Raw genomic sequence first — 18490 nt, 5'->3', positions numbered from 1 at the left:
ACGAGCTTAAAAGTCTGAATTAGTAGCTGCACTTCCAAACCAGAAATATTTGGTTAAAATTAACTTAAACAATTTAAATACTTTCCCAGAAACTATTGTACCCTTAAATAGTGAGATTGAATTTTTTTATGTTCTACTGTAATTGGGTTAGAAAATTCGATTCGTGTAGGGTATGGTAGACATGGTTTTTTTCTAAATTTTCTTTGGTAAGCTGACTAGTAAGCATTCTTAGTACTCAGTTGGGAAAGTTTGCAAATTTAAAATACGGTTTCTGGTCTCGACATGGCCGAAAATGTTTAGCTACCGTATTTATTCACGAAAATTTTGCAGCTATTTCATTTAAGAAGTACAGGTAGAAATTCTACAAAAAGTTAGAAAAACTTGCAGGTACTGTAGTTGCAAAAATGCAAATCAAGTAAATATAATAATTTAGATTTTATTTACCTTAAAATCATTCTATTTTTTTAAATGGGTCTTGGATTTCGAAAAACTGCTGAAAATTTTAACTTTTCACAAAAATATCAGCAGTAAATTTGAAACCGTTCAGGCAAATTTTAGGCTCAATTTTTAAACTTTCAAACTAAAATAACACCTATTTTCAAGTCAATCACATTTTTTCTACAGCTATTTCTCAATTAATTTTCCATTTGAAAAGTAGCACTATTTTACCAAACTGCGTAATTTGTAGATTTTCCGATCACCTTTATTACCCAAACTTTTGCCTAAAGTATAATGTTTTAAATCGTTTTTTCCGATGCTTTTATACATCACATACTTTCTATAATCTCTAAGTTTCAAGTGATTTCAGATCCACAATGAAGTGGATTCTCGCCGTCTTTCTGCTCGCTGGCGTGGCAATTGCCATGAGAAAACAAGGAGTCGCAGTTAAAGGAGTTCTTAAATGTGGAACTGCTTTTGCCAATAACACTAAAGTCAGAATTGTTGATATTGATACAGGGCCGGATCCAGATGATACTCTTGACGAGAAGAGAACTGGAGAAGATGGAGCATTTGCATTGACTGGAAGCACCCACGAGCTTACTTCAATTGACCCAGTTTTGTATATCTGGCATGAGTGTAGAGATGAGCAAACTGTTAGTTTTTTTCTTGGAAAAATAATATTTGAATTCTAATTTTTCAGCCATGCTCTCGCAAGATTAAGTTCGTCATTCCAAAGAAGTACATTCACGGTGGAACCCCAACTGATGAGCAATGGGTCAACATTGGAGTGCTTAATCTTGAAGGATCTTTTGATAATGAAGGACGTGAATGTATTAAGGATTAGATTTGTTTTGATTGATTGGTTTTTCTTTTATTTTGATGTAAAATAATAAAGTTCATTGCGAAAATGTATAAAAAATCCATAATGGTTGTTCTGTGAGAAGTTGGAACTGCAAACGCCAAAGAAAAGTTTGGTGCATCTCCTGGCTATGTTTAAATTTTGTATACCATAATTTCGTGAGAGTTTGACATGACAGTTTAAAGGCACATTTTTCTGATTTGATCCCGCCACGACTTCGTCCCAAACATAGTGCTACAGGTGCCAAAGTTTGCAGATTTTTCAATTTTCAAAATTAGAACAATATAGTTAACAGAACAGATTCATCATACATAATTGTTTATTTTATTTTTTATTTCTAATGATCCGCGCGCTAGATTTTTGTAAGTTTATGTTAATAATTTAGGTAGATCACAATAATTTCTCTCGTTTGATCTATTATGCTAGTTTTTCAAAAGCGGGAAGTAATAAGAAAACAAGTAAAATAAATTTTGATCTACGACAATTTTTCATAGAAATTCTCGAAAATCTAATCGCGCAGCAAGTTCATTTTTTATTAATTTTCTTTCGCTTAAAGTCTTAACCAGTTTCAAGAATTTGAGGTTTTTGACGCAAAAGTGTGGTATCAGTCTCGAAACTATTTTAAAATTGCGGAATACTTGTAGATATGGTAGCCTAAAATTATTTGTCGTGTCGAGATCAGCTACTGTAATTTTCTCTTTTTTCAAATATATTTTTTATAGCAACTTCCGTTATACCGGTGTTTTTACCTGAGAATATTCGGAAGAAAATTGCAAAATATTTGTGGGTACGGTAATTGAAATATTTCGATCGTGTCAAAACCAGGTAGCAATTTTTTGAATCAAAATCGCAAACGTTTTGAAAAGTGGCGATAGAAAATAAAATACAACAATTAAATTGAAAACTAAAAATTTAAAGTTTAATTTGAAAAACTATGAAATTTCAAAACACGCGTGGCTAACATTTTAATAAATCCTATATTTAAACACCATTTCTTCCTCATTTCAAAAGTCAAAAGCACGTGCAAACGTTCAGTTTCTTCTCGCGGCTTGTGTTCCTGTTCCCATCAATAGTCCAGCCTGCCACACGGACACACACAAGAGTAAAGTGTTTCTCTGTCTGCGTCTATGCTCTCTTGCCTCCTGCCTTCTTCCATACTCTTTTCCTCCGGTATTTCTCATTTTTAAAATATACATTTCCAATTTTATAACTTTATTTTCAGATAAATAGCAAAAGAAATGCCACCTGGGGAGCCAGTTGGCTCTAGTGCACAGGGCGAAAGGGATTTCATAAGCAAATGTAAGTTTTTATAGTTGTTTCAACAAACATTATGAAATATGTTATAGGGCTCCATCAAACTCTGAAAGCCTCCGACTGGTATGTCAAACCTATTGTGAACTTTGATGGCGACAAATCTGATATGGATGAAGTCTACAAGGCCGTCAAGTTTTGGAGGGACCTCGCTTTGGAGCTGAAATCGAAAAACTACCCACTCGCCGAAGGAATTGATAATTATCAGAGTTTCGATGAAGAAACACGGAAGAAAGCTCACATGTTGGATGATTTTTTAGATGGATTTATTGACGAAGAACTTCAAGAAGATGAGAAAACTTTTGAAATTCTAAGAGTGCTTATAGCTCAGGGAGAGCCCTATATGGAGTTTAAACAGAAAAGTGAGTGGAGCAAAATTGTGGAGCAGTTGATAAAATTAGCTCGATTCGCTTGAAAAGACTGAAAATGGCCCAAACGAACCAAATATCACTGTGAAAATTTTCAAATTTTTTTAAAAACATTTTTAAAATTTTCAAAAAAGACTAAAGTTTTGCAAAAATTTGACAATTTACCAAAACTTTGGTCAAAAATTTTGTAGTGTTTTATTATGATTGTTTGGTAGTTTTGGACTATTCCAATTAAAACAAATATTTATTATTTCTATTTCAGTGAAAGAAAACGATTTTTCACTGAAATGCAACGAAATTTGGGAGAATGATGCAGTAGCATTCAGATGCAATACATGTGCTCTCACTCCATGTAAGAAAAAAACGTCTAGGAAATAATATTCAACTTTTTAATTTCAGGCATGTCACTTTGCGAAGATTGTTTCGAATCAAATGGCCATGCAGGTCATGATTACACTCGATTCTTCTCGAGGGAAGGTGGAGCTTGTGATTGTGGAAATCAAGATGTTATCAAGGAACAAGGAAATTGTAAAAATCATGGGGATGAGTCGAAACGACCGAATTACGATATGTCAGAAGTCTGTCTAGCTGAATATATTGTGATGAAGTTGATAGTTCGACTTTTTTTGGAGTACAGGGGATGGGTAAGAATATTTCACTTTTTTAAGGATTAATTTAGCTTGAAACTTCAAACCAAATTTATCTGAAAAAATATTGCTAGCTAGATTTCTACAAAAAGCAAAGCTCAACTTTGGCATTTCAGGCAAGCCGATATGAAAAGGCTCTTGATGAGTTCAAGTCAGAATCAAACGAACCTATCAATCGACGAGCTGTATTCGATATTGGAGAGTTTACTGTAGATGATGCTGCAAGATCTGACTACCTTATTACATTCCTGCAGGTACTCAAATTTTACCAAATCTGCTTTTCCAACGTAGTATATTCTTACAGGAATGTGTAAAATATGGTGGTCCGATGCGGTTGATTGTCTCGAAAATTCTTCTCGACAAAAATCTGTACAAAGTATTGACGGAACAGACTAGTGAGCATTATGATGGTCAGTGAAAAAAGTCCAAAGTAAAAGCTTCTAGTTCTAAATTCCTCTTTTTATTTCAGCATCCAACAGAGTCCAGATCTCGTTAGACTGGAGAACTGCTCATATGTTTAAAGACGATCGCAGAACAGTTTTGCCTCCGGACAACTCCAATTTTTCATTTGTTGGATCTATTGAGAGCACGGAATGCACATCATTGTTGGATGAGCTGATTTTCTGGATTAATCGGCAATTGTTTCCGCAAAATTTAGTGAATTTCGGTTTGAGTCTTCTTTCCGAACCGGGGTATAGGGTGAGTATAAGTCTGGACTTTTTTTTCTAACTTTTTCTATTCTCACAGTTTGAGCTTTTATTATAGTTTGTGGTCACTTTATTCCCAACAAGTGCTTCACTTTTAACTTAAATATTTTCAGGACGCTTTTGCCTATCGATTCTTTTCCTGGTATCCAATCAGTGGCAAAGTGATCTCGGATCTTTGTATCAGCCAGGCAGGTCATTCTCGTGCCCAGGATCTCGTAACTCCTGCGTGTAGCCGAGCTGTTCATGTTACTGTTCAAATGCTCTCCTCGGCGTCACTGTGTAAAGAATTGAACGAAAATGTGCATTTGGTGAAGACGATTTTCGATGTGACAAGGTTTTTGATTTGCGAGAAATCGGTGGACTCGGAGATTAGCTTGAGTTAGTTTTCAAAAGCGCGGGTAGTCAGATAGTCGAAATTTTTCCAGAATCTGTAAATATTTTCAAAGAGAGTAGCCGCTTTCTCAACATGACAACTACAAATGGACGGCCCAAATGGAGAGTGATGACAATGGCCAATAATGCCGTAAGTTTACCTCAATTTAGTTTTAGAAATTGAAAATTGCAAACTTTCAGGCAATTAGTCAACATGGTTATTGGTTTGTGATGGGTGATATACAAAATGTTCTAACTCATACTTCACAAGCAATTGCTGCAGTTTTTGATGATGAGTGTTTCGGTGGATCCTATATGAAAATGATGTGCGAGATGCAAGGAATGAATCCGATTTGGAGAATTATCAGTGGAAATGCACAGGAGAATGATGCAGGCGAAGGGGCTCAGAGGTAATGGAGTGAGCTTCATACTTTTCTCTGGAAACTTTAATGTTTTAGGGCATACACTCTTGAATTCGAAACCCTAGCTGTCACACTTTTCAACATCGTCGCAGCGATTCAACAGGAAAAGGATGTTCGGACTGCTTGCAGATTTTTCGATCATATCAGATCACAGTTGGAAGAATGGTTTCATGTTTTGTTGCCTGTGACACCGGAAGACAGATCCGAAGTTTGGGGAAATGTAATTAGAGCTCAGGCGTATGCGGTCTCATTTCATATTCCACTTCATAGGTGAGAATCTCTCGGCATTTGGCGGCAGTCCAAATTAAGCCCAACATTTTTAAAAAACTTGGTTTAGAATTTGGAAGAAGTTTGGCAAGAATTTGACAAGTTAAACCTAATTTTATCTAACTCCTGCCAAACGTGAATTCAAAATTTTCTCCTCGACAATTTGCCGCAACTTTTGGACCAAATTTACCAACTTCTTGGAAGACTTTTCATATTCTCCTTTTTTTCCAATTTCCAACTTTCCAGACACATATCAACTGCGATAACTCACTTCACGGAACTCGACGGCTTCTATGATCACATTCGATCGAATCTTCTCAATGACGAGACACTGATTCGTCTTCTTCTCGTCCATCCTCTACGAATTCAGGTGGCACGTGCCGAAATCAACTGCAATATGTGGGTTAGAAATGGTGCACAAGCCAAGATGTCCGCTCTAATCTATTCCCAGTGGAATGTGAGCAGCGCCTTCCAGACGCCCGATGTGGATCTTATAAGGTTTTGTGCAGCCCATATCGATAAGGAACACTTTATGAAGGCTCTCACAGCAAGCTTCAATATTACGGAATGTATCAAGATTCAGCGAGGAAGATTTGTAGAGAAGAGTGAAGAATCCAAGATTTTATTCCAAGGAGTTGGTGGAAGAGATGACGATGAAGTTAGTGAAGCGAGGAAAACTGAATTTGAAAGATATCAACGATTGGTTAGAGAGCAAGCTTTGCTAATGGAAGATATGATGTTAACACCCGAGAAGAATCTATTCCAATTTGATGAAAAAGAGACAGATGAAGCTGTAGAGTGAGTGATTTTTTTTCAAAATTCTAAGATGATACATTAATTTTTAGCGTTATGATTGAAGCAAATAACGCCACTGAAGTGACGATTGACTTCACCATCCAAAGTCCTATTGATCACTCCCGAGATCCTCGTATTCCAATCGTTGGAGAGTTTATAAGACGCCATCTAGAAGCCGCCGGAGTCGATGCTGACATTGATGTGGAAATGGAACGAGAGTTTGATCCTCGACTATTTGACGATGAAGAAGTTGAACGAACTATAGTGATTCGAGAACCAGAATGGATTGATCCAATGTTTTGGGGAATGTTCAAGTTGGTTGCCGAACTTGTCGTGGTTCGTGTCAACTCTGGAGCAAGTCCTGAGGAGCATTATAGATCGGAGATGGTGAATTGTATGGCGATGGGAAATGTGCCTTATTCGAGATTGAGAGCATCGATTTCTGAGAAGGGAAGTCGTGGAAGTGAGATGATTGATAAGCATTTTGAAACGATCTTGAATGAGGTAAGAATTTTTAATTGTCAGAATAGTCTGAAACTCAACATGCCTGAGTTTCAGATTATTTTAGGAATTTCAATTCTCGCCAGAAAGAACTCATCTAAAAACTATTTTCCAGATCGGTGACTTCATCGAACCTATCGAAACTACAACACATCTCATGCAAGGATCCTATCAACTCAAAACCTCGATTTGGGATTCCGAAGTGTGTCCAGTGTTCTTCATGATGAGATCCACCTCAATCAAGCAAGCTCGTGAAGTTTTTGCGAAGATGGAGATACGTGAACAGAAGAACGCGTTGGATAAGGATCTAGAAGTTGCGAAAATTGAAGAAAGATTTTGGGTTCCATTCCGTTTGATTGACTTCTCGGATCAGAAACGGCACAGAGGAATTTCAAACTTGTACAATGTTTTGTTGACCGAGAGGTTTTTGATTCATTGTATTACGGTTCTAGCGTCGGAAGCTGATGAAACCGCGAAATTCCACGATGGAACATATCAGCTAGCTGTATATCTTCTAACTCTTGGTGTCAAGTATGCACAAAGTTATGTAGGAGATGAGAAAATCAAGAAACAAATGATTGATATCTTCCATACACCATTTCAACTTATCAAGTTCCGAGAAATGGAAACTTTTCTCACAGTTTGCGCATTTATGATTCGACTTTTAACCAAAGAAACCAGGAAAAATGGTGCATTAGTTGTTGTATTCAAGGGTATTTTATCAGGAGAATATGATAAGGAAAAAGTTACCGGTGGAAAAATGATATATCTCGCTAGATTCGTCACTATTCTCACTAAACTCTCACCGGTCGCCAGGCAGATTATCGAGGGAAAGCTGAAACGGGAAGAGCTTCGGATTAGCAAGCATTCAAGGAATCAAGAGAAAATGAAGGCACCAATGGATCCTGTGAAGAAAGCAGCGAAGGAAGCTGCGAAACGACGGATGGAGGCGATCATGCAGAATTCGGCGAAAAAGTCGGCGCAGACAATGGAGAAGCTTATGAAGACGGAGGGAATGACTGATGCAGAAGTTAATAAAGTTGATCCAAGTCAACAGAATCGAAAAGTTTATGAATGTCCGATTTGTGGAGAGCAGAATGCGCCGAATACTGTAGAAAATCCGTTTGGAATGCTTGCAAAGGTTAGTTTGAATTTAAAAAAATTTAATTTAATTTATAAATTTACATTTTAATGCATTCCAGCTCTCGACGAACTTCATCTGTGAAGAGCAAATCGACGCTTCCATTAACACAATCGATGATTTGCTCAAATTCGATGAATATGAACATGTTTCAGCTAATCGTCTACAAAGTGAGACACGAAGAAGATTTTTCTCGAAGCGTCGGCAAGCGACATTTGAGAATCAGGATATTGTGAAAGTGAACCCACCACTGGTTGGAACTGATCTGAAAACTTGTGGACACGCAGCACATATCGCTTGCTTCAATGCGTATCGAGCCTCTCTGGTTGGTAGTTTTCAAGAGAAAAAACTTGAGAATGAGAAAAAAAAAGTTAGATCTAGTTCATCTTTTAAAATGTATGGATGTGTAAAATTGATAACTCTCAACAAATCCAGAATCAGTACTAATAGTGTGACGGTTACTATGGTTATTGTAATATAATGGTAGAGGTAGAGTACGGCAGGATTACTGTAGTTATATTGGAACTGTGGAAATGTAGGATGCGTTTTGGGTTACTGAAGTACTTCTAGAATGCTTTCAAGGAATTTTAGTTTCCGTTGGAAGCCAAAATTGGAGAAACATTTGGAATTTTAAAGATAAATTTTCAAACTTAGTTTTAACAATTTCAGTATGATGGACACCAACGGTCTACCGATCGACGTGAAGTCGGATGTCCCATGTGCCGATACACTGTCAATGTGATTGTTCCGATGTCTTTCGACAAGCCATACACACCAATTAAAACCCCTGCAAGCCCAATGTCGTACTCGGATGTGTGGAGAGTTATGGATGTGGTTTTGAAGAAAGCCAAAGGTCCCGTGTTCCAGGTAACCTGACTGATTCAACGATTTTTTTTCGCTTTTAGCTGTTTTTCCAACATATTCTTTTAAAAGTTATATCTTGAAGGAATGCTTAAAATTATCAATTAAATTTCCAGGAAGATGAACGAAACGTGAAATACTCAACCAACTACAGTACCCGCGAAGGCGGTGGACTCTTTGAGCTCTACATTGGAAGAATCCACAGTGCAGACTTGGCTGAACGTAAATCGAGTCAACAGAGGTGTACTGTGAGCACTCTGATGGTTTCTTTAGCGGTTGTTATGGTGGAGAGATCGAGTATAATGAGGAAGATGGGAGTACCGGAGAGACGGAAAAATCAGAGGAATAGCATGACAGAACATCTGATGACAGCATCTGTTGCAACATCGAAAGATGTCGATTTTGATGTGGCACTTTCTGCGTTGACCAATTTGTTTGCGAAGGTCACTGAAAATTCGTTTTCTAGACCCCCAAGTGAGCAACCATCGACTTCAAAAGAGCCGGCTCAGGGGACAGAAGCTCCAAATCCAGAGGCAGTTGTAGGATTGAGTAGTGACGAGATGGCGGCAATGATTACGGTAAGATTATAGACGACATATTCAGATTTCTTAAATTTTTGAAATTAAATTTTTGAAATGAATTTTCAGAAACCTCTTCGAAAGGACACTCCAGACTGCCTTTCAAAGCTGCCACTCTTTGCATTGGATCCCAAGGCAACACTTGTTCGGATGCTTGCAGTTTTAATTGATAATCAATCACTTACCAAAGATATTCAACGCGAAATTGCTCAAAATATGATTTTCGCATCACTTGGATGGGTCTCCTCGTACACACTTCTTTGCCTGATTCTCAGAACTGGCGAGGAAAAAATTAGCGCACTGAACAAAGGAGAGCCGAAGATTCAGGGATTATCAGACCACCTGCAGAGCGAGGCGGAGGCCATTTGTCAGGCGCTGACCTACAATACCGAGTACTTTAAGCATTTGGCGCAGAGGCTGGAGTCACCTGATGTGGAGGTCTGTTTTGGATCTTTAGTTGTTCCTCACTGACGACAAGGCGGTCACAAAAATTCGTATTTAATTTTTAAAAATTTTTATAAGTGTTATGATTTTTTGGCTTTTTTTTAACTAGTTTAACATTTTCAGCCAACTGATGAATACATCTGCAAAACGATGAACTCATGTCTCATCGAGTTTCTTCGATTTTCCTATGAGCTCCTGTTCCACTGCAATCTCGGATTCAATGACGTCAATAATCAAATCCACAGCCGGAATATAGATCTCGACAATGTCTTACGTCTTGTGGGAATTAGTGAGTTGATTAGAGTTTTAAGTTTTTAAAAAGGAAACGCTATTTTTATCCAGATGCCCAAAATATCAATGTTCCTGGAAAGGCGAATTATTGGACGAGAGCCTTCAGAACTCAGTTGACGAACATGGCGAAGTTGAAGAGAATTGTAAGTGTTTTTTATTTAAATTTAAATTTTAATAATAGTTTAGTTGGAAATTTCAAAATATTAATCTAGATTTTGATCTTGTGATGAAGATTCTTTAACGGATCCCACTATGAGTAGGCAAATAACAAGGAAGATGATCACGCAGTAGAAGATCTGTAATAAGACATATTTTGAATTTATTTTAAAATAAAAAGTGAGATGAGTTTACCAAAAATGCGGTGCAAGCAAAAAAGGCAGACCAGTAGATTGTTGGATCGCAGTAATGACGTTCGAACATTCCCTCGTTGAAGTGAACGAATGCTTTCGAGCCATACACCCAAACGCAGCCTGTAATATTATTTTTCTGAATTTCAGAAATACCACAAAAAAACTAAAGAATTCGAGCAACATTATTAACCTAAAAAATCGCAATTTTGCTCCAAAATTAGATCTTCAAACCGACCAATCAGCGATTAGCTTCGCCCACTTTTCCACCAATTAGAAGGAGAGGGCAGAGTTGGAAGAAGCTGATTTGTTTAAAAATGAGTGTAGCTTCTCGTTTTGGAGGTAATTCATTCAAACTGATCGAAAATTCGCGTTTTCAAACAGATGGATTATCTCCCAAGTTTTGGAGCAAAATTTCTGGAGCATTGTCGGTAACTCACCCAAAATCAGCCAAACAATATTGGCAAGTGCGAAGAGAATTTCCAACCCTTTGCACAATAAGCTTGCTCCGAGCTGTCTCTGTTGTCTGCGATAGGCTGTTCTCCTAGGCGTTGGAATCAGGAAATATATACGAAATGTCGCAGAAATTATAAAGAGCACTCCTTCGACTATCAACCATATTGGGATCATTGGTTGAATTGCACAGAATGGAGCGTTTAGAAGACCAAATATAATTAGTAGAAATGCGAGAAGACTGAAACAGCTCAGAACCGCTATACTGATTTCTGAAATTTTTTGGATTAGAATTCCAAAGTCAAAAGTAGAGAAAAAAAACTTACGATACGGAATTTTCTCATTGATATAATCACTCAAATTCTTTGCAAACTCTACAGTATCCCCAGACTGCGAATAGACATCTGAAAGCTTATCGTGTTTCCGTCGTGATTCACTCGAATCTGCTTGAGAATGTGTCGTTGGCATATAGACTGATGGTTGTAGATGCCCATTCGTCTGAAATCGCACGGGACGGTCTTGAGGCGGGAGAAGGGGTCTTTGAGAATTTGCGGAACTTCGGTTTGATGTGTTAACACGGAGGGGTGTGGAGCCGGATGAGTTGTAGCTTTGAGAGCCCCTGGAATTTATGTTTTGGAGGGTTTTCTCTACATATTTTGAAAATTGAAACTAACCTAGGAAAAGGATTATTCGGTGGATGTTGTGACATTGAGCTTGACGGTAAAATTGGTGTTTCTACTTTTGATACTGGAGTTGATCTGGAAAATGTATATTATTTGCAAATTTTTGAGCATTTTTTATCGGGAAAAATTCTATAAAGATAATTTTGCTCGAAAATCTACGGACTAATTATGGAATTGCTCACAAAATTTAGACAAGTAATTTAAAGATTTTTTCCAAATTGAAATTGGTTTCGTAGGTTTAACATATTTTTGGCATCCATCAGATATCTTCCAAAAACTGAGAAAACATTACATTTCAGTTTTTGCTTGAAATTTTTAAAAGTTTTTCTTATAAGTAAACATTTCTTGTACGTCCCTGAAACCCGTGACTCACCCTGAACTGCTCATATCAACTCGAAGCTTCTGCGTTCCTGGAGACGGAGTGTGTCGCATTTCGCCGAATGCTCCCATCCTTTCGGATGTTGCCATAGAATTTCGTTGGGAATACTGAAAAGTTTCGGTTATATGACATTCGAATTTGTTTATTTTGAGAGTGTCACTGGAAAAATTTGATTTGAAAATTTTCAGTGCATGTTTTTTTTTAATTCTTCAGAGGCTCGATTGCTCAAAAATTGTTTTTGCATAGTTTTGAAAATGGTTTCAAAGATGATAATAGTAAGGGTAGGGAAAGTTTCTTGGAACGTTGAAGAATTTTTTTAATTTGTTGAAAAAAAAAAAAACAAAACACTTCCAAAAGATCAACTGAAAAACATTTTTTAAACACTCCAAAAGAACATATTTTGGGCAATTATTTATACCACTAAACTAGAAAAAAAGCACTGAAAAATGATTCAGATCGAACATTTTGGGGTTGAAGCTTTCAAGATAATACTACTTGCTTAAAAATCAATACACGCTATAATAATTATTATTCTACCGCAAAACAAAATGAGCGGTGAAGGAGAGAGGGTGAGGAGATAGGAAACTGTGTAGTTATATGGTTTGATGGGTTTCCTTCTTCTTCTACTCGTTTCGCACCAAAAAGTCAGTCGACCATGTTGTTTGTGTATGTGCAAACAAATACCGTCAAACGAATATGCTTACCCCTGCGGGAAACGATGTTTCATTCTGTGAGATTAGAGATCCGAAGGACGTCGTTGTCATTCTGGAAATGTTTGGAATTACAACACAGACACAAAGAATGAGAAAAGTTTCAAAACGAAGTGACGGAAATTATTTCTAGCTTCGATGTGTAACTGTGTATGCCAAGAGCAAATAATGTTGTCTCGTTGTGTCTGCAGCACACACTATCTCTAATTTCAATTGTCACACGCTCATACGTGTGGCGAAATAGAAATAGACCAGTGAAATTGAAATAGAGGTGAAGGTGACAAAAATAATCAGGAAAAACGTTTTTCTCCCGAAAAAATTAAACTTGAGGACCGTCCGACCTTTTCAGCTAGCAGCGAAAAGCCACCATAAAGAAAAGAAAATAAACAAAAACTGTGAAATCGATTCAGTCGTGGAATAAATAAACAACACAATGATTCACAGGCGGCATCAGAAACGGAAGAAATGGAGGAGGGTGGTCTGGAAAAGCGGGGGGAGTCTCGGGTGGCAAAGTGCGGTAGAATAGATAGGAAAGGTTATGTAAACGTATACCTAAAATATAGCTGCTTGGTGGTGGTGGACTACTTGAAAGCTATGAAGAATGGGAATTTGTAAGGGAATATGTCGTGCAAAAAAAATAAAGAGAAGCCCAGATTTGGGCGGGGCTTGCTCGGAAATGTTTACTATTACATGCTAACTGATACGATTGTTTGATAATTTTTCCAAATCGAAAAATAAAATTTGAATAATTTGTTGAGCTATCACACTTTTAATTATCTTTTAAATAATTATTACCCGTTCGCCAGAAAGTCCGATTTTCACCCCAAATCACTGCCTCGGGTCCTGACACGAACGAAACTTCCCACATTTAAGGTACATCCTGGGTATGGTAGCTAAGACGTTTTCCTCGTGCCAAGACCCGCCGAGGTAGGGATTTTGAGTTTAAAAAATTGTATTTTTTTCACGAACAGTTATCTATGAGACAAAATTTTTTTAAAGAATTAAAAAATCCAGAACTAGAAAAAATATTTTTTGAATAAAAAATCAAAGCTCAGCTTGAAATAGGTGTACGCCTAAAGTCTTGAACCAAAGCCTAAACCTAATGCAAGACTTAAGGGGCCTAAGAGTGAAGGCACTAGTTTGAAGGCGTAAGCCTAAGCTTAAACCTGAGCCTAAGCCTATGCCTAACCCAAAGCCTAAGCCTGAGCCTAAGCCTATACCTATGCCTATGCCTACGCCTAGCTTCTGCTATTCAACAGAAAAGTCTCCCAACTCCTGTTTAGAGCACTTTGAGTGTTTGTTTGCATTTGAAAAACCATGTCGAACACTTTGACTTTTCAATGAACTTCCGAGTTCATTGAACACTATTTGTGGACTTTTTTTGTAGATTTCACTACACAATCTGTACTAAAATACAGTTTTTTCTTCAGTTCCAACCGTGCATCGTCGAACCATTGGCGTGGAAACCTCGGCGAATCCTCAAGCCACCAACCAATTTCGATGAGCTTTTTGGCCGATATTTCCATAGAGAATGCAACAAGTGCTCATCGGTATGAGATATCTGTCGAATTTTTTAAAAATTCCCAAATAATTCAGGTCCCATCTTACCCAGTCATGTGCCTTTTCTGTGGAGAAATTCTTTGCCTGAACGATTGTTGCCGAATGGCCCATCAAGAGTCGGGAAGTGATCGGGTGATCAGTATGTCGGAGATTGAGGCGGTAAGATTTGAATGGAAATGCGCTCTACGGTCAATTGAAAACGCTCCGCCTCCAAAGGTTGGGTCTCGTTAGGGTTGCAACGAAATTGCAACGTTTTCAATCATTTTCGTTTTTTTTTTCAAGTTATGTAAATTTCGACAATTTTTTTCGATTAAAAACATTGAAAACATTTGAATTTACGGTTTTCCCGCCAAATACCTAGCGAGACCCAACCCTTGGGGGCGGAGCGTTTTCACACAGATTTTTCTGCGTCCTTATATTTTTAAAACTGTTTTCCCTATTTCCAGCATGCCGAAGACTGTTCCTCATCGTCGGGTCTCTTCCTTTCCGTGACGTCATCAATGGTTGTAGTGTCACGTGGCAAACAGGCGGCCATATGGGGTACGATCTACCTGGATGCTCACAAGGAAGAGGATCGGAATCTGAAACGTGGAAAGCCGTTATTCCTGTGCGAATCGCGGCTCAAATGGCTCGAGTACGATTGGGCTGAGCAGGAATGGCAGCGGGTTCCACAATGGTTCAATATGACGAATTCACAAGCATTTACCAGTAATATTCGGGATTGTCACTTGTTTCAACGCTAGAGCTATAGAATTGTTGTGGAAAATTATTAGATGACAAAAAATTGTAAAAACTCAACTGGCTATTTAGATTCTCTAGCTGTACATGTTTTTGTTTTCTTTTCGATAAATAAACATTTTGAATTTTATGTCTCGAAACTTTAACAAAACAAGAACATGGGAGCACTGAAAAGAACGGGAAAAAGTTAACAAAAACAAGAAGAAGAAGCGATTGGAGCTGGGGAAAAAACAACAAGATAATATGAGTTAACAGAAAATTTGAAGAACACAACAAATAACATTGGAATCTATTCCTCCATAGCATCCTCATTGACAAGACTGATGCTTTCGACTCGAGAACGTTCAACGAAGCGAGATGGGTTCAGGGAGCGGTTCTGTAAAAGTTAAAAGATTACAAATAGGGTTTTTTAATTAGAAATATTCCAAATTTGCCCCTTGTTCCGAAATTTTTTTTAATTCATGCTGAATTCAGTTTTCGATTTTCAGAACTTTTTAGTTTTTGTTTAAATTCCGACAAAACTGAAGGAAACTCGTTGAAAAACTGAAATCAGAATAAAATAAAGATTTAAAAAATCTCGTAAATCAAAACTGCTGTGAAAATTCGGTGTTTGAAAAAACCTTGGACGACTTCAAGTTGAGATAAAAACTTTTGAAATTTTTAACATAGATGTTCGGAATCCAGGGCAAGTTTGGAGTAATTTTTTTTTTTTAATTTCCAGAATTTTTACGTACAAAAATAGAATAGTTCCAGACGGGGAAGACCCGTTTGTAGAGATTAAGCATCACAGAATCTTGGGCATTCAATTGCTGATCGAATCGGCATTTCATGTTTCCATGAGTTCCAACGGCTTCCTTAATATGACCACGACGTCCGGATGGTGTGTACAATTCGACTGGTTTGAACCATTCAATGTCTTCTGGAAAGTGGGAAAAATGAAATTTTGAAACTTTGAATTGAAATTGCCGAACCTCTATTAAAGAACATGTATCTGACAACAACGGCGCGTCGATTAATTTTGTATGGATGACCGGCGAGAACAGTTCTTTTGAGCACAATTCGGTCAGGATTGCTGTCGAGAATCGATCCAGTGGCAACAAGTTCCTGAAACGTTTTTCTTTTAATTTTTGATGTTGTTCCAACATTTTTCATTTATAATTAATGTCAAAGTATGGTAAATCACTAGATTTTTTAAGAAAATGTTCAAAAATGTCATGAAACTTGGCAAAGCCAAAGCTCGAAAATGCGAAAATCGGCAATTGACAACTTTTAGGCAATTTTCGAACATTTTCTCAAATTTTTTAGCTAAAATAAATGTTATTCTCAGAAAAAACAAGTGATTATCTATAATTTTAGGATAATTTTAGATGAGAACAACTTCGTGCAAATAATTTCATTTTGAACCGCATTCTATTCTTACCTGCCTTCCCTTATCGTCCTGTCTAAAGCACAGCACCGTTGCCGGATTGAAAGTGATCGGCGCGTAGACTGTCGCCACAAATGTCTTCTCAGTCGGCATAAATCGTTCCAACTTGAACTTATCGCCAGGTGTATTCGATGAGAAAACGGCGTTCGCCTCGAATTGCCGGAATCCAACATAGAAAATGAACTTTTGATTCTGATCCGAAGTGATTGGAATTGTGCAAGATGGATGTTTCTTCAAAACCATATTGAGAACAGACATTTTATGCTCGTGAGGCAGCAACTGGAAGAGCACCAAGTTTTTGGCGTCTTTGTAAGCTTCTAGGACGGCGACTGGAACATTCTCGATGAAAACACTTGCAAATGCTCCATTGAACTTCTTATCGGCTACTGAATCTGCATCTACATCATTTCCACCAATCTTTGACATCACATTCTTCTTGGTGTTTCTATAATTTGCAAATTGGAAAATTCTCGCATAATCCAGTGGAAGATTCTCTTTCGGGTCCCAGGTAGACGTTCGGAAACTTTTGAGTCCGCGGTATTTTTGGAAAGCAATTCGAGCTGGCATATCCATCGGTGTATCCACCTCATCTGGCCATTGAGCATTTTCACGCTCTTTTCGGTATTTTTCAACTTCTGCCATATTGATGTCTTCATCAATTCCATCATCAAACATCATTTCAGATGCAGTAGTTTCACCGGCTTCTGATTTCAAATCATCCATAGGCTCTTCTTCTTCAGAATCATCCTCTACTTCTTCATTATCACTATCATCCATATCCTCATCGGAATCTTCTTCGTCTTCGTCATCCTCGTCATCCAAAATCCATGCTGCTTGATAAGACGAAGTTCCTTTTGGCACACGACGGAGCTCCTTATCAGCTTCTTCAAGTTCTTCCCGAGTTGGCCATGTTTGTTCTCCGTCCATAGAATCTGGTGTGATCTCCGTTTCTGTGTTCTGGCGTTTATCATCAGATTTGGCAATTATCTGAGCTTCTGGCGTTTTGTTGTGTGCTTTTAATGGATGAGGATCGACTGTTGATTCGATTTTTGAGATTTGAAAATCACCGAATCCTGGAAGATGAACCAAATTGTTAGCATTCCATTCAGGACCTCTGAGATATCCCTGGGCGACGAGTGTGCAAGTTTCTCCAGTTTTGTCCGAGCATTCCAAGTTTTCAACAAGCATATAAGAATGTCTGGCTTGAAGAGTCAATGGCTTCTTTTTAGTTTCATTCAAGATTCGCAAAAGTTGAAGGTTATCTGTGACAGAATCAGCTGGCATAACTCCAGCATTACTCATACTCCATTTTGAAATGATAAATTCGATTCCTTTTCTAACATCTTCCTTCTTCTTGTGATTTGCAATACTCCCAAGTCCTGGAACAACACTAACAATTGTTGGAAGTCCATTTGCTTTGATAATCGTTAAAAGTTGCTCATCCCATTCGGAGAGCTCTGCAGACATTGGCCACAGAAAACAAAGCACATCAGATGCTCGAATCGCATCAAGAACACCATCAACATTATCCTTATCTGGAGTAAGGAATGATACACGAGATTTGAAGCGAGGAATCGCAAAGTCAATGGTGGATGGAGAAGTCGTTTGAATAATTGTTTCGTCACATGTTGCCAGCTTTTTGATGAACTCTGTTGGGCGAGCTCCAACTCCGAGAGAAACGACAGTCTGAAAATTGTCGTTTTAATACTAATTTCCAAGTTGAAAAAACCCTACCACTAGACACGGAGCATTTGATGTTCTGCGTCTCTCCATTGCATCCGCCATTTTTTGATCTCTCGCCATTTTGAGCTGATTACGTCGAGCATCTTTGGAGATGGTACGGTGGGTGGAATGAGCAGAACGCGTGAGCTGTTTGACACCTTCTCGTCCTGAAATTCGAAATAAATTTAAATAAGTGTTTAATAGGGAAAAAATCCCTGTGAAGCTATTTGAAGGACTTTTAAAATCGGTAATTACCTCGATTTTCAGATGTAATCTCTCCTTTCGTCCGTTTTCCTTTCCAAGACTTGTGGGGCTTTGAAGGTTTCTTGAACACTCCCGCACGATGGCCAGTTGTACTCATCTGGTAAATAATTGTTTCTTTATTTAAATTTCCTTTACTTTAGAATACTTAGATAAATCATAATTAAGTACCTGGAATAATAACCAACACCAACTGACAAAAAAAC

At 37.9% G+C, this 18490-nt stretch overlaps 4 protein-coding genes across 5 annotated transcripts; 2 read left to right on the top strand and 2 right to left on the bottom strand.

Moving 5' to 3' along the window:
* Window positions 1-808: 808 nt before the first annotated feature.
* ttr-41 (Transthyretin-like family protein) lies at window positions 809-1350 on the top strand. Its single transcript, NM_001306580.4, has 2 exons — window positions 809-1094; window positions 1142-1350. The coding sequence occupies exons 1-2, from the start codon at window positions 816-818 to the stop codon at window positions 1283-1285; spliced, it is 423 nt and encodes a 140-aa protein (NP_001293509.1). The 5' UTR covers window positions 809-815; the 3' UTR covers window positions 1286-1350.
* A 1063-nt stretch (window positions 1351-2413) lies between these two features.
* F10G7.10 (E3 ubiquitin-protein ligase) lies at window positions 2414-15004 on the top strand. The gene is made up of 24 exons (NM_001381399.4): window positions 2414-2470; window positions 2523-2599; window positions 2647-2973; window positions 3242-3331; window positions 3379-3623; window positions 3743-3880; window positions 3931-4036; window positions 4096-4325; window positions 4447-4711; window positions 4759-4856; window positions 4907-5115; window positions 5164-5397; window positions 5641-6192; window positions 6240-6693; window positions 6806-7831; window positions 7893-8156; window positions 8501-8698; window positions 8809-9270; window positions 9340-9708; window positions 9838-10003; window positions 10057-10148; window positions 14008-14127; window positions 14174-14296; window positions 14584-15004. The coding sequence occupies exons 2-24, from the start codon at window positions 2539-2541 to the stop codon at window positions 14878-14880; spliced, it is 6126 nt and encodes a 2041-aa protein (NP_001366635.1). The 5' UTR covers window positions 2414-2470; window positions 2523-2538; the 3' UTR covers window positions 14881-15004.
* Window positions 10142-12632, bottom strand: F41C3.8 (MARVEL domain-containing protein; the record flags this gene model as incomplete). Of its 2 annotated transcripts, NM_001047312.3 has the most annotated exons (7): window positions 10142-10301; window positions 10357-10475; window positions 10793-11077; window positions 11132-11424; window positions 11480-11563; window positions 11862-11974; window positions 12572-12632. In NM_001047312.3, 7 exons carry the CDS (start codon window positions 12629-12631, stop codon window positions 10209-10211), a joined length of 1047 nt encoding a protein of 348 aa, NP_001040777.1. In that variant the 3' UTR covers window positions 10142-10208. The 2 variants fall into 2 exon arrangements, with proteins under 2 accessions (NP_001040777.1, NP_001040776.1); NM_001047311.3 differs by lacking the exon at window positions 12572-12632 and having other exon boundaries at window positions 10145-10301; window positions 11862-11938.
* Window positions 14988-18401, bottom strand: tag-151 (Pre-rRNA-processing protein TSR1 homolog). The gene is made up of 6 exons (NM_062439.9): window positions 18279-18401; window positions 18036-18190; window positions 16296-17987; window positions 15847-15979; window positions 15610-15794; window positions 14988-15251 (listed from the first exon to the last, which is right to left on the bottom strand). Exons 1-6 carry the CDS (start codon window positions 18382-18384, stop codon window positions 15165-15167), a joined length of 2358 nt encoding a protein of 785 aa, NP_494840.1. The 5' UTR covers window positions 18385-18401; the 3' UTR covers window positions 14988-15164.
* Between the last annotated feature and the right edge of the window lie 89 nt (window positions 18402-18490).

This window comes from Caenorhabditis elegans, chromosome II (assembly GCF_000002985.6).
Source record: "Caenorhabditis elegans chromosome II".
Taxonomy (NCBI): Eukaryota; Metazoa; Nematoda; class Chromadorea; order Rhabditida; family Rhabditidae; genus Caenorhabditis; species Caenorhabditis elegans.
This window is presented reverse-complemented; position numbering and strand designations above follow the sequence as displayed.